This window comes from Priapulus caudatus, unplaced genomic scaffold, assembly GCF_000485595.1.
Source record: "Priapulus caudatus unplaced genomic scaffold, Priapulus_caudatus-5.0.1 Scaffold156, whole genome shotgun sequence".
NCBI lineage: Eukaryota > Metazoa > Priapulida > Priapulimorpha > Priapulimorphida > Priapulidae > Priapulus > Priapulus caudatus.
The window spans coordinates 436,290-452,400 of NW_014577217.1; the positions used below are offsets into that span (position 1 = coordinate 436,290).

At 38.1% G+C, this 16,111-nt stretch overlaps 2 protein-coding genes across 2 annotated transcripts in view; one reads left to right on the forward strand and one right to left on the reverse strand.

The window, feature by feature from the left end:
* Window positions 1-950, reverse strand: part of LOC106806364 (uncharacterized monothiol glutaredoxin ycf64-like) — a 2,450-nt gene extending 1,500 nt beyond the window's left edge. Inside the window, exon 1 of the mRNA XM_014808276.1 lies at window positions 589-950. Coding sequence (XP_014663762.1) covers window positions 589-844 — 256 coding nt within the window. The 5' untranslated portion in view covers window positions 845-950. The remainder of the gene's footprint in view (window positions 1-588) is intronic.
* A 263-nt stretch (window positions 951-1,213) lies between these two features.
* Window positions 1,214-16,025, forward strand: LOC106806376. The gene is made up of 21 exons (XM_014808298.1): window positions 1,214-1,369; window positions 3,419-3,510; window positions 4,076-4,230; window positions 4,519-4,649; window positions 5,982-6,117; window positions 6,379-6,506; window positions 6,617-6,777; window positions 7,309-7,483; window positions 8,058-8,248; window positions 8,443-8,544; window positions 8,889-9,011; window positions 9,498-9,562; window positions 9,774-9,920; window positions 11,040-11,232; window positions 12,048-12,094; window positions 12,363-12,404; window positions 12,623-12,809; window positions 12,931-13,173; window positions 13,928-14,052; window positions 14,278-14,397; window positions 14,696-16,025. The coding sequence occupies exons 1-21, from the start codon at window positions 1,279-1,281 to the stop codon at window positions 14,859-14,861; spliced, it is 2,820 nt and encodes a 939-aa protein (XP_014663784.1). The 5' UTR covers window positions 1,214-1,278; the 3' UTR covers window positions 14,862-16,025.
* Window positions 16,026-16,111: the final 86 nt, after the last annotated feature.

Here is a 16,111-nt window from a genome sequence, read left to right on the forward strand (position 1 = left end):
ATAGAAGTAGTTTAGAATAACAGTTTATTTGTATATCCATTGTACTCCATTCATAACAACAACTGATAAAAATAAAAGATTTAATATGAAAATACAACTTTATTTGTCATATATAGCACTTTATTAAAAAAAATACATAACTTAACTCTCCCTCTCTCTATCTAATCTGTATATATATCTCTCTCCCTATCGCGCGTGCTCTCTCGGACGCGAAATTTTTTTCCCACTTGAGTTCCGGACCCACCATAGATAGTGTTTTGTAATAAATGGTTCTTATATATATGGTTGGATTATAATTAGGGTTAGGATTAGGTTTAGGGGGTACCCTCATTTTACATTGTTGCTTCGAGGAAGTCGAGTGAATGGAGTGCGCTGATTGGCTGTGGTCTGGAACTCAAGTGGGAAAACAATTTTGCGTCCAGAACCGGTTGCGTAGCCACGGCCAAATAAATAAATATCTGTCTAATCTATCACTATCAGTATCTATAACTTGCTTCCAACATTTACAAATTAGAAAACGAGAACAGAAATTCTCCAACTTCAAGCAAGTTGAAAATTCAATACAGACTGGGTATAATCGCAATTTACCCTGGCGCATGGATTCATCCGCAAGCACATCGTGGCTCTCATATGCAACCTCGTGCATCCTTAAAATCTGTACCACTGCGTTGCTGAAGCCGCACTTCGGCGCTTCAGGGTTGCCCTTCATGAACACGACTACCGGTGCATTTTTGACAAACTTGTCAATGATTTCTTTATGCACCTCATCAGAATATGCTCTTACAGAAGGGAATACTAACTGGGGAATACGAGTCAACCGTTTTATTTTTAACAGACTTGACATAATTGATGCTGTTAGCCTATTTAGGCTATTACACACATAAAAATACTTATTGCAAACTTGTGTCGTGCGTATGTTTACCAATCAACACGGGTGCCTTGCAACACCTAATAATTATAGTTATCATTGCTACTTCCGGTTATAGGGCCGGTACAAAACCTATACTGCATGTTCAAATGTATAGCGTAGTAATTTTAATAAACAGTCCGCTTGAGTGTTGCCTTTTGACAATAAAAAGAAACACTATACATACATTTTTTTAAAGGGCCCAATTATTATATAGAAAGAAGTTATGCGCACTGATACAAATCTCCTAAATGACCCGGAAGCATACGTGAGTATGCGATCGAAGCGCCGTAGTATGCCGCGGTGAGTCCACGTGAATGTAGAATTTGTGGTGTTGTGGTGAAAGCTTCGTACTTTTTGTACTTGTAAATATGATCAGGGAAGCCCAAGAAAGTTTGATTGCAGCGGTTCAATCAGATAGAACTGACATCGTCAGATCTATATTATCAACATGTGAACGTTGTAAGTTGTAGACTAGTAAAAAGAGAAGTAAGACATGAAGACATTTAACTTTGAAGTACTATAAATTATAATTTATAAATTATAATCTATATTATATACTTAGTAGTAGTACTATTACTATTACTATTAGGCTTACTATTAGTATTACTATTAGTATTAGTATTACAGTATTAATATTCTATTAGTATAGAGTATAGTATATAACTTTATGCACACAGCCTACCTGTAACATAATAAACTATTCCACCTCCACAGGCACTTGGAGCATTTCAATAAAACATAATGGGGTATTATTATTAATGCTAAATAAATACGAAATCTATTTACTACCAAAGTATTTACCCAAGTGTTTCTCTAGTTAATAGTTTCACTTTTTATTGCTGACAATTTCCTGTAAATGCCGTCCAAATGCTTATCTGCAACACACGCTGGCTGCCGCACGCTAGTTGCTCGCTGCACACTGACACATAAATATATATAGCAAGTAGGAAAGCGTGCTGCCAAAATTCGCTCGATGCTCGCTTGATTTCACACGAATACAACACAAATATTCAACCATTCTACTCCATGTTTGTTTCTATTTGAAGGACAGTGTTCACTTGTTATAAAAACATACTGTCTGTTTTCGTAACCGAGCTGCGTCACGCGAAATCACACAAAGCCTAACGAAATTATCGCGTTCGCTCCCGTTGCGCAGTTTATGTAAATGGCTGTCGGAATCAGGAAACGCCCACCGGCGCTCTTCGTGACCTCATTTTTGCGCCGCATTATTGCAACGCTCCACTGGCGGCTTTGACGAGGCTCGTACGGGAGTTGGAAAGCAGCGTGGTAGTTTCCCAAAATGCAGTGCGCCACCTATATCCCTGTACTTGCAGCCATTTACATAAACTGCGCAGCGGGAGCGAACGCAAGAATTTCGTCAGGCTTTGTGGGATTTCGCGTGACACAGCTCGGTTACAAACACAGACATTACGTTTTTATAGCAAGTGAACACTGTTCTTCAAATAGAAACAAAGATGGAGTAGACTGGTTGAATATTTGTGTTGTATTCGTGTGAAATCAAGCGAGCGTCGAGTGAATTTTGGCAGCACGCTTTCCTACCTGCTATATATTTATGTGTCAGTGTGCAGCAGCTAGCGTGCGGCAGCCAGCGTGTGTTGCAGATGAACATTTGGACGGCATTTACAGGAAATTGTCGGAAATAATAGGTAAAAGAGGGTAGAGAAACATTAAGACTTTGGTAGTAAATAGATTTCGTATTTATTTAATATCATACTTTATTGAAACGCTCCAAGTGCCTGTGACCACCTCCACGTTCGACTTGCCCTGGTTCGCATATCCTGAAGAAATACAACGTGGGCTTTAATTTTAGACTTCAATTAAAGCCCTGGTATTTCTTTCATCTTTATCCCGCTGTTGTGCTCTACACTATATAGAGTATAGACTCTAAGACTTAGTGGACAGCAGCGGGGTACAGAATGTGTTAACTTGGTATTTTTATGCAATAACTTCCTTGGACAAATTGAAGAGTGATTTCAGCAATTGTTTCTTGTTGCCCAAAGTATACAACACAACCCTTAAAATCAAAGAAAGTTAAAAGTTAGTGCAGGCAAGCACTGCAATTGCTTGGAGGTGGGTGCAAGTGCATGCATGGTCACTGCAGTTGTGTGCAGGTGAGTAGGGGCAAGGACTGCAATTATTTGTATGTACAGATGAGCCCTAAAAGTGAGTGCAGATGGATGCTGGTTGGTGACAGTAGTATACCACTCCCATTGTCACATGACCATATAGGTTAGCTTATGATAATTGAAAGACTTGTTATAGTTACGTTTGTGTTTGTATAAGGTGTCTACAGCATTAGAATGAGGATTTATTGATTGAACGGCGAAGTCCATGCATATAGGCCCTACATGGGGATTATTATCTTTGCATGTGCATCCACGTTTGCATACATGCACTCTTTTTCCATGTGCATGTAGTGTGTATTTCAGAAAAGAATCATTATGAAGTGTTGCATTTTAAACAATCATTATTTTTTTCCTATTGCAGGTGAAATTGAAGAAGCAGGAAATCTGACTTTGAGGAAGCTTTTAAATGATCTGTGCACTAAAGAGGGAACTCTGTTACACTATGCAACGAAGGTTTTTATGCACTATTGTTGTATCATACCATGTGTATTTACAATAAACTTTAACTTGAGAGGATTTTTGTGGTAAAAAGTCAGATATTTGTCTAGACTAACATGACACTAAAAGTATTTGTTTATTTATCAGGTTTTCACAGTAAGGTACCACATCATTGTCAGATCACATACATCATTGTCATACCACATCATTGTAAGAACTGCACCACAATGCTCTCTTCCTCTCACATTCTTTCACATTGACTCCCCTTCTCTCTCCCCTTCCCTTTCTTTCTCACTCCCCATCCCTGTCTCTCTCTCTGTCTCTTTCCCCTTCCCTCCCCCTTCCCCTCTCTTTCTGCCCCTTTTCTGTCTGTCACTTTTTTCACTCTGCCCTTTCCCTTTATATTTTTGTTTCTCCCTTTCTATTTCTTTCTCTCCCACTCTATTCCCCCCCTTTCTCTCTTTCTCTCTCGCTCCTTCTCCCTCTCCCTTTCCCTCTCAGTGACTTGCACTATCCAGTAGCATATCCTATTCAAAACCAGAATGGAATTGAAACTTAGATTTAGTTTTTGGTTGTGCAGTATGGCTATGCGGATGTGGTACGGACCTTGCTTGCAGCAGGGGCAGATCCTGGCATCCACAACATTGAGGAGAGCACAGCATTTGATGTAGCATCTGGGGAGAAGGTGGTCCAAGTGTTTAACCAGGAGCTTCTACAGGCCACGGCACAGTCCAAGTAAGCAGCTACTCATTCGTTTATAATATTGAAACCCTGGTTACTTATTGCGTTAATTTGTATCATGTGTCATAACTGTATCAAGGTGGTGAAACTAGTTGTCTACTAATAATAATAAAATAACAATAATAATAAAAATAATAGTAGAAATCCATGCTCACAACTTTATGTAACAGATTGAAAGAGATGCTTTCTGTAAATTTTGAGCATGGATTTCTACTATTATTTTTGTGTATTAACAGTTTGTAGATATATGCATTAACAGTGAAAAATGTTTGTTTTGTGTAGTGTTGGTAGAGTTTGCCAGTTGTTGGCATCAGGAATAAATGTCAACCTGAGGGACAGTGAGCACAGTGGGAACACACCTATGCACTGGGCTGCCAGCTTTGGGAACAGAGATATAGTGCAGTGTCTTTGTGGTAAGTACAATTAAACAGCTTATGTAAATTGATGCATTTTCATTTAAATGATAATCTCATGTGGTTAATACATATATGCATACAGATCGTAATGGTGCTCAGTGATTTTAATTATGATAAAAATTCAGTGAGGAAACATTATCAGAGGAGCAGCACAGTCGTGCGGTGCTATGGCAATGTCTAGGATTGTTAATCGTCAATGTTTAAAAACTAAAGTCAGTGTCTGGTAACAAAATTATGTAGGCATATAGTCTTTATGTATTCGGTATCGTAATGTACTATTATATTTTAGTATGTAATAGTAAAGTAATGCCTTATAGAGGTATACAAGTAATATTATGACTGTAGTTAGACTCAGAGTACTGGATACCTGGCTATAAAAACAATATTTTTAGCTGATTCTTTGCTTGTTTACCATTGGCACCTGCCATGAATTTTTAGCTCAGCTGACGAAGTCAGAGGCAGCTTGTAGAATTGCATGAATGTCCGTCCGGCCGTCCGTCCGTGTGTCAACAGTTACGGCACAAATCTTAACTGCTCGACGTACGGTCTTGATATTCGGGACGTCGGGGGGGATCGCGAAAAAGACTTGGGATGTCAAATTTGGGGTTCAAGGGTCAAAGGTCAAGTGTGTCAATGGAGGGGGGATATTTTCCCCGTAACTTAAGGTATAGGAGGAAATACGGAATTGCGGCACAAATCTCAACGGCTTGACCTACGCTCTTAATATTCTATGTATAGTGTGATGGGGAGGAAACCCATCACCAGCACAAAATTTGAGGTCAAAGGGCAGTGGGGAAAAGTCAGATATTAGACGTTTTCTGAGGACATGGTCTAACGGACCGAGTGAAAGCCTTTTTTGTTTCAGCGCTTACCTACCATTTTTATCACTTTATTGAAAGGACCATGAAATGTGCTTTCCGCTGACGTGCGAAGAGTAAGTGTCTGATAACCTTTTGACCCTCAAGAGGAGGCGTAAACACGGATTTGTTGACTGTTAACAAAGGACTGAACTGCTTTTGCTATTAGAGCCACAGGCACTTGAGTCATTTCAATAATAAAATGATGGTTAATAAATATAACTTGTCAGTACTAGACCTACCAGTACCAGTATCAGAAGAATACCCGGCTACAGTACGCATCAGTTGAGCACTGTCGCTCTGCGGCACTTGTTGTGAATTTTTTCTGGATTATGCTGAAATTCTATTAAATAATTCCCCAAAACACTCTTCAGTGTATTTTGTAATAGGTTTAACATATCAAGTGATGTGAAAAAACGTAGAGCAGTACACATTAACACTATGCTGTTTTTATGGCTTGAATGCTTGGCAGATAGAGGTGCAGACATGAATGCTACCAACTCGGAAGGCACGACACCTCTGCACGATGCAGTGATGCGTGGTGATGTTGGCATCGTGGAGGAACTTATGCTACATGGCACAGACCCAAACATCTGTGCTAGCAAAGGGTGCGGCTTCACACAGAAATGTGTCTTCTGATGATATTAGTGATTAACCATGTGATATAGAATACACAGTATAAATAATTATTTTAATACATCAAAGAAACTCTCTATTTGCTTCACCAGCAACCTTTTTTTTATTGTGTAGGTTTAAAAATGAACTGCAATTTAAAACTGTATTGATGAATCAATCAATTGTAGAAAATAAACTAGTTGTTTGACCATAAATTTTTATATATTATTGAATCACTGGTTGATATTTTGTAGGAAATGTGAGGGAAAGAGTCCGCTAGATGTTGCAGCACTTAAGCCCGAGTTGTTAGCTGTGTTACGGTCTTCTGACTTGCCGTTAAGTAATGTGCGAAAGGAGTTTGAACGGGCATCCATTTCTGAAGGTATACACCTTTACATTGCAGTTTGACTGTTCACATTCAATAACCTGTAGTGAATAGTACTTGATAAGGAGAATAATGTAGTTGCCATGGGTATATCTGTGTAACTGTAGGAACGACACCGACAAAACATCTAAAGAAGCGATTCTCTATGGACTCAGTGCTTACTGATGTATCTGAGGCAAGGCTGAATATGAATGGCACACCTCCCAGTCAGAGTAGCCTGCCTAACGGTCATACCACGCCAGCTGTCCACAACGGCCTCCTGGATAGTGTAAGTTGGCCGTCAATGAGAGATGTGCAGCAATTGCCGAGCCGTGTTTAGTAGTCATATATTCTGGGATTCAGTTTTTGTTGAAAAGTCTCAAGCCTATAGAGACCATACAGTATAGATGCACAGTGTGCAGTGGCTATGCAGTATAAAAACAAATATAAAGCAAGTATAAAAGCAATAAAAGTAGTGAAAAGTTAGACTCTACGGATATATATATGGAAATTTGCACAGTCAAACCTATGTTATCAGACACTTTTATAGAATGAACATTTGCCTATAATGGGCAATTTTAATGTTTTATTTGAGTGGCAGTTATAGAATGAAATGACCTCTATAGAAAGGACACTTATCTGTAAAGCTCAGTTTCAGGGTTTTCCTTGAGTAACCCATATTTACAGTTTTAGCTGTATTTCACTATAAACTTATTTTGGTAGAAATGTAGAGATATTTATTTGATCCATTGTACTAACTCCATGCATGTTGTCTATGTGGATCCAGCTATTGGATTAATGAATGTTTTTCCATTTTTAGTCGGACAATGAGGCTGCCATACATTCCACAGAAGCGCTACTGCCTCCTGATCCTCTCATAACTGACCAGCGATTAAATATGTTGTGGCCACAGCCACAAACGATTATTCAGCTTGGGGGGAAAGCACTTGTAGTGGCACAACAGCTAGATATCTACGTAACCTGCTGTGATAAAGGTATGTGTGTGAAAGTAATTGTGATCATCTGTATGCAATGATCGCTGGTGAATTATACAGCCATGGCTTATAGACGTTTGTCGTTTCTAGTCCACCCGATTGTCAGTGCGCCTCTAGTCAGGCATCTGGTTGTGATGCAGTATGACGTCTGGTTCTGTATCATTTATGAATGTTTTACAACTCTGTGGCATTGGCAGCAGTGGGCTTCTTTTATGCCCATAGGTTAGCTCCGTAATTTTAATCGTGGCATGTACAATACATAATTACATGGTGTGCGTAATCTTCGTATACTCGTAAAACAGGTGCAAACTGAGCTAGTGCTAGCCATATACTCTATGGCGGGCAATAGGAGTAATGCATTAGTGAAACCTATAAAGCAGGTCTGTGGTCGTTTATGGGTGAAAGCTTTTGTAGAACGTACTTGCGAATAGACACGTCAATAATTGATTAGGTGATGTGGTGTTACAGTGTGGCTACGGAGACAATTCAACTATTGACGGTGTTTGGAATATCCTCCCATACCACAATGCAAAGTTTCAAGCTACCACATTGCAAAAATGCTATGTGCTTTTAGGTTCTGCCTTCACACAGCAGGAGGCTTGGAAGCTACTAGAACCAGAATTTAAGGCTCTAAACTATAAAGTACACCTAGCTGGAGTAAGACCCCTAGGCCCTACAGCGAATGCCACTCAAGTTTTGTGTCACGTCAACCATCGGCTGCTTCCCAAAAAAGATGCATATAAACTTGTGGTCTCTAGTAATCGGGTCAGTACTGTTTATGTTATTTTTGTCTGCCTAGTTTCGTCCATATTGATTGCCTAATTTGGTCAGCAAAAAATTATGTATTCTCCAAACCTCAGATTTAATCAATTCTGATATTTATTTAACTTTTTCGAATATGCTATTGTTAGTTAAACTTCTTTGGGTATTAATGATGACCGGCGATGTTCTCTTAACAGATCAAGATTATGGCCAGCGACTCTGCAGGTTTATTCTATGGAGTGTGTACACTATTGCAACTGTTTAAACTGTGTGTGAAAGACGGTATACCTCAGCTACAGGTACAACTAGTTTAAACATATTACTGAACATGCTGTATATTTTGCGGTGGTTTAAATTTTGTGAATTTCGCGAACGCGTCCCCGACCGCAAAAATAACAACACGCGAAAATAACAACACGCTATTCTTCACTGATTCGTAAATTCACCGACCGTGAAATTAACCACTCGCGAAATTGTCCGTCAAGTCTGAATTCGCTAAAATATCTGTACGCAAAAAATATGGTGTATACAGTATGTCAGTTGTAGATACTAGGTAGTGTGTAGGACTTGTAATATTTGCAAGGTAGATACTCTAGCATGTGTGCTTTATGTGTTGATGTTCACTTTTGCTATCCTGTTTCAGATCACTGACTGGTCGCACGTGGCATATCGAGGGGTAATGCTGGACTTTTCTCAGGGTCGCGTGCCTAAACTTGCAGTGCTTATGAACACCATTGACTTATTGGCTAGGCTAAAAATTAATCAGGTAACAGAAAAGAAGTAACTGATCATGATTCTCTGCTATTATATCCAAAATGGAGCCATAGTGTAATAGAGTAATGGATACGATAACTATCCGATTTCCACTCATTGTTGCGTATGTTTCGATGACTGTGCTACCAGTGACTTAATTATTGCATATTACAGTTATTATTGCAGTAAATTGTTGCTTATTAGCTTTGTGATATGCATTGATACTATGATGATTAATAATCAGTAATATTATTAATGTTTTCTTAATTTGATATTATTATCAAAAATATTAATAGAATATAAGTGGAATTTACCTTTTTGCACTGCTCTGATAATATGATGTATTGTGTGTTGTTCTCTTAGTTCCCATAATATATATCCTCTTGGTGAGTTGTATTTTTTTTGCTGTTTCGACCATTACACACATTTTGCTGTGTGAATGGTATTATAATAGAGTAATTTGCTTATTTGATTCTTCAACCATTCTTGTTTTATGCAGGTTCACATGTACTACAGATTCAGGTTGAAAGACCAACAAGAATGGCAATTTTGTTATAGTCAAAGGTAAAATGATACGATTCTGTTGAAATGAATTAATGGAAGATTTAAAAGAAAATCATTTCATTGTAAGTCATTGATACAGCAGGATTATTGAAAGTAATTGCATGATCATTACCTAGCAAACGATATTGGTTGTGTAATATTGTCATCTATAAAAACCTACTCCCCCCTTTGTTGTACGACGTGCTCTTGCATCAAATGACTACTGTTGCAGTGAGTTGCTAGATATGGAAAAGTTTGCGAGTGAAAGGCACATAGGACTGGTTCCTGTTATTGACATCGTTCCACATGTCTGTTTTACGAATCTGCCAGAGATGTACTCTACTTTTCATGATTTCATCTCTGCATTTCCTCACGCAAGGTAAGTACAAATTATTATAAAACCAGCGTTAAACTAGTGTTGCTCGCCAAATTTTCCACTAGTGTAATCAATGTTTTTTAATTTTGTTTACTGTATTTTGTTAGTTGTGCACCTACTGCATAACAGCTAATAGTTGTTGGTAATTGTTGATGTCTGGTGTGAGTTTGTGTAATCCTTTACTATATGTTATTTTTCAATCGGAAGAATGACTTTTTATTTTTTTATCTTTCCATGAATATACAGCTATACAGCTAGTCTAGATATAGAAATTTTAGTGACCTTGTGGCTAGTTAGATTACCTTTACATTTACATTATGTATTTAGTATATATTTGTGCATGGCAATGTTATCTAATGTCCTGTATCACCATATGTCTCACCTAGTATTAGTGTTGCACCACCAGATACTATCCTTATGCCCGGCGCACACGTGAGTTATTTTACTCAAGTAAAATGACGCATGAGTCAAATTACTCAACGAAAATCTGCCGCACACGTGAGTATAATGACGCATGCCCATCAAATTACTCAACGAAAATCTGCCGCACACGTGAGTAAAATGACTCATGCGTCATTTTACCTGAGTAAAATAACTCACGTGTGCGCCGGGCATTAGAGAGGACCAATACTATAGAATTTGAGAGTTTATTCAAATACTTGGGTACAATTTGCATAAAAATAGTACATACATACATATTTTTGTTTTAATTATACGTGCATAATCTAACTGAAATTAATAACAAAATATAAGTTATTGCAATCCTCCTTTTAAATTGATAATGGGGAAACACCTCCATCTGTAGCCTTTTGTAAAAAAAAGTTGCAACTTTTCTTGTGGATGTCCATGAAGTGGCACTACCAGCATTGTATATGCAAACGATTACTGGTAAATATATTTCGAATAAATCTTGATCTAGAGGTTATATTGTTATATGTAGTATTATTTATACCTACTTAATACCCTGAAAATATGCATTTAACCTAGATAGTATGTTTTTATATTACTCACTAGAATCCAAGAGGTCCAAAGAAAACTAACCTAATTAATTCCCATTAATAAAGTATGGTATATATTATATACATGTGAGAACAAAGACATAACCCCGGTGTGTCTTCACAGCTCGGTGCATATCGGACCACGTCTGTCCATGGTGCTTGTGGATCCAGAGGATCTAGATAGTCTTGATGTCAGGCGACAGCTGCCGATCTGTATGCACCACACGGTGGCACTGTGCTCCAACAGTCTGCACGACTATCGCCACGCACTGCCGCAGCTACCCATGGACCTCGTGCTCGTTGAATACGGATTTGAGGTTTGCAAAACCTAGGCTATATCTTATGTTGACCTATACATGGCGCACGCACACGCACACACGCACACGCACATGCGCACACACGCACATACACACATCTACGTTTTCTTATATGATGATAGTCATACGTAAGCAGACCTGTATGTAGAGCGATAAGACATTTAGTGCTAGTGTCTGGGCGCCTACTGAACAGGTAAAGAAAGCACAAGTGGTGTGGCTGAGGGGTGGCGTACTAGAAGTATTACTCGTCAGCCGCGATACCCATCACACACGCATTTTTATACATTTAAGTGAAATCTCATATATATATATATATATATATATATATATATATACATATCAGGGTTCTCTCTATTCCTTTAGCACATGTCAGATTCGACATGTATGCCTTCAAAGCTGAAACTAATTTGCTTCATCCCATAAATGCTCCGACACGCCTGAATTGTGTAATCTACATGCCTTAATTTCTAACTGTGTTTACTTATATGAGTTACTTTTATTATGACAATCCCAAGGCAGTCATGCTGTATTTTCAGAGCTTGATGTATACATCTTCGAACCCATTAGGTTACCTGTAGGTTACCCATTAGGGTACTCAGATTGCCTGGCATGCCATCTAAAATTCCTGGGGAGAACCCTGTATATGATAGCTGTATATATACATATACAGGTCGTATTACTTAACTAGTTACATGACGTATTACGGTATTAGATATATCATAAATGATATTATTTGCAGGATATTATTTGTGCTAGCACTGGACGTGGTGTTATACCGAGTTGGATTTGATATTTGATTCGCTGCATTGTTTCAGGCCACGTACGACTTTCATGCTGTGTGTAAACCATTTCGAGATTTTGGGTAGGTTTAGATTGTCCTCTTACACCTTGGTCATTAAGTCACATGTTCTTACTCATGGTGGTTGTCCGAGGTGTTTCTTTGGCACATTAATAGTGAACGGTACTGGACTTTTTAGGCAGAGATGCCAGCAACTATGCATAAATATGTGCATATATGTAATGTATGTTATGTATATGTAAATATATAAACAGATCTAATTTCTAGTGCTGTTATGGCGTGAAAGAATTACAGTTTCTTGTTCATGACTCAAGTGTTCTCGATCTTACAGACTGAGCTTTGGGGTGTGTGCAGGGACAGCAGCATGGAACAGGTAATCTTTGTCTCCCATTTTAAAATATTTTACTTCCTACGGCAACAGTTTTGTTTAGTTGAAACCAACGTTTAACTAAACTAAACTAAACTAAACTAAGTTAGGCATTTCACTGCGCCTTTCAATCATGCACTAACAGATAGTCATTAAAAGAAGACATCGAAAAGATTATTAGACAAAAGAATTTACTGATGTTTCCTTCTCTTCGCCCCTTGTAGCCTAGCCGGTTGCCCAGAAGCATCAGTCAGTAATCTGTACCATGCAGCACAATGTGCCCAGTCTCAAGGTGCTCTAGCGATGCTAGTCGCTGATTGGGCAGGAACTGGTCACCTCACTCATAAGACTCTGAGCTGGACTGGCTTTCTAGCGCTTGCCGGACTTGGCTGGAACTATACAACACACTGGGTATGTCTCGCATTATGTCAGGTCGTATTTCTAAAGACATATTTATCTATTTTCCCCTTCGTCCTGTAGGTATAACACAGAGGGAGAAAATGCTCTAATTATTGTCATTGATCTTTCGTAGGACTTCCTACACACCAGTCTAGCGACTCTCATCAATCATCACATTGTCATGGATCAGGAGATGATGTTCGGACAAGCGATAATAGAATTGGGTCGCGCAGAGACGTACATGGTTCGGGCGTCACGCGACCAGGATGCCCACGACGCCTCCAACCTCCCTGCGACTAACGGATCGATTTTGTACCAGCTCTTGGCTAACCCTGATGGTGTACTGCTTGAAAACATGAGTGGCGACATCTTTCATGTGAGCTCAATTTCTAGATACTGTGACGAGTTGTTACAGGCATTTCAGGGGCCGCATGTCTAATTTCTACCTGCTACAGAAAAACGGGGATGCTTAAAGGGACAGTAGCCTCTAGGATTTTACTGCATACAACTGTACTTACTGTATAACAAATCGTCTATACCCACACGTATTTGTTACCAGATACCTAATTTAATTGTTATAATTAATTACACATCAACGCTATGAAATTTGAACGGCGCCATGACACCCGCGACCGTGCTGCCACCTCGAAAAAGTCGCGTATTTGACAATTTATTTTGCACGTTACAGACCGAGGGCTAATCACAAAAGTGCAATTATATTTATACCTAAATGCTATTTAACCAAACGATATACATTTTAGGGCAAATTTATCCATATTATAACTAAAACTATATGTCGTTTATAAGATATTACAATCCTTTTGCTTTTAAATGAATAAATAAGAAACACCCTCGGTCTGTAGCCCTTGGCTGGAAAGTGGTTTTGCGCAACTTATCAGATCGTGCGCTTTGAGTGGCGCCACCGTCGTTGTAATCAAACTGTAGTTGTTAGTTTTAAAACATAAAAAAAAAATATTTCTAATGGTGATTGAACCATGAAACTTTTTATGTAGCGTAATTATAACCTAAATTAGCTGAAAATAACCCTAGAACCTAGAGTAAACTCTCCCTTTAAGTTTGCGAATGAGAAAATGTCTAAAAACATCGTTTCTTGTTTGTTTATAATGTAGAAAGCAATTAGGCATATAAGACGATGTCAAATTGCACTTCCAAAAGCAAGGTTGGAATGTTGCCATAGTAGTCAGATGATGGCTGAATTGCAGCTTATGACTGAGATGATGATGCTGGCTTGCAAGTAAGTGATAATAGACCATTATCTGTGTGGCTTTTGTGAAGGCTAAATGGTGTCAAGCATACAAAATGGTGATCTCTCAAGTTTTACAAAATTTGCAGTGCAACATGTAAACAATTGGAGAATTTTTCTGTTCTTCATTGCAGTTTATTACATTTTTATGTCAATATTTTGTACTAACATCATGACTTTATAGTGTTGACCTGAAAGCGTGACATTTGTTTACAGGATTGGTCGAGTGCTTGTAAACATGGGGCGCAATCCCAGTGACAAGATGCCAGGGTTTAAGGTGATCAATGTCGGAGTAGCTAATATACCAGCCACAACCAAGACTGACCTCGCTAACAAGTATGCAGTATTGCCTTGGTCAACAAGGATTACCTTTTATTTTTATTTTTATTGCTTTCTTTTGTCTTCTAAACAAGCATTCGTTTATCCTCAGGGGTTTTGGTTTTCATTACACAACAGGTCTGTGTTCGTTTTAATTGTATACACTTTCTAGAGCCACTTGTTCAGTTTGGATAAAAGGAAAATCTTTAGACTAGCAATACTTCACATTTATGAAGTGGTATTATTACATATGACTCAAATGCACAGATCTTGTCAGATGGGAACCTTCTTCTATTTTATGCGTGTGTGTTTTCAGGCTGTTGTCCGTGATAGAGCAGTACAGGGATGTTTGGCTGGAGAACAACCTGCCAGTGGGGCTACACACGTCACTTCTCATTCTCACCACTATCTTAAAACAATTCATCCCAGACAGCGGAACAACAGTATCGTCACAGTTCGAGGCAGGAAAGAAGTTGCTGTAATGCCAATTGATAATTTGCAAATGATATTATGCTTTCGTATATTTTACAAACAGATTAGAAATGGTGTTTATGAATTATTTTAATTATTTGTTGTAGCGAGATTGCTTTGTTTGTGAATTTTATGATGTTCACGTTTGTTATATATATATATATATATATACATACATGTACACGTGTGTGTGTGTGTATGACCTATCCAATTCATGTCTGTGGTACAATATTGCTGTAAACGTTTGTATGGTGATTTGTATATAGTTATTTTGGAAAGTTCATTATATAAGTGCTGTTATGTAAGTCCAAATCACTGTCTTGATGGGAACCAAATGGTTGACTTGGTTGTCACATATTGCTATCATCATAGAATATAGCACATACGTATGCATGTATATATATATATATATATATATTGTGACTCTAAATTATTAATGGTTTTCATCATGCTCAAATTCTGATAACCTCATCATCCAAGTTCAAACTTGAGCGATTTTGTAACCATTGCTAGTATTCCAAATTTGGTCACAAACACGGGTAGATTCTTGCTTACACCAGATTCATTGTATGTTCTTTATTCTATGATAGCAGAAATTAATAAAAACAAATGATGACACGAAAAATAAAAGCTTACATGAAATAGCAGTAATATATAAAGATAATGCTTTACTAGGTTACGATTTACTTTTGTACAAAAACTGCCCAAGCTGCTGCTGTTGCTACTACTACTACTACTACCACTACCACTACCAGTAATGTTACTACTACTACTACTGCTACTACTATTACTACTACTACTACCACTGCTACTATAACTATGCGTAACTAGAATTCTGTGCCCATGCTCGAATCTCTTTGTGAACTACAGTGCTAGTGTGCTGTTGATTTATTGTGTGTTTGCAGTTGATATAAAGAATGTTATAATGGCATACATAACTTGTGTAATATTATTTGAGCCGTTACATATTTCTCTCGTCACATGGGCATCTGCGTTGATCATTGTATCAGTGATAGCTTTCAGTTCATGATAATGGTATAGGTATATTGCACATTTTTAAGAGGATTTTGTCAATCTGATTGTAGTAGTCACAGCAGCTGATATTATAGTTATGTGGTTATTGGAGAGATTATTGTACATTACAAAAGGAAAGTAAATAATATTGTTGAAGAAAATGGTCTGATTGAATTTAGTTAGTGTTCAGGGATTCGTAGCAAGCCAAGCACTGCCACCAGGCTATATATATATATAAAATATAAAG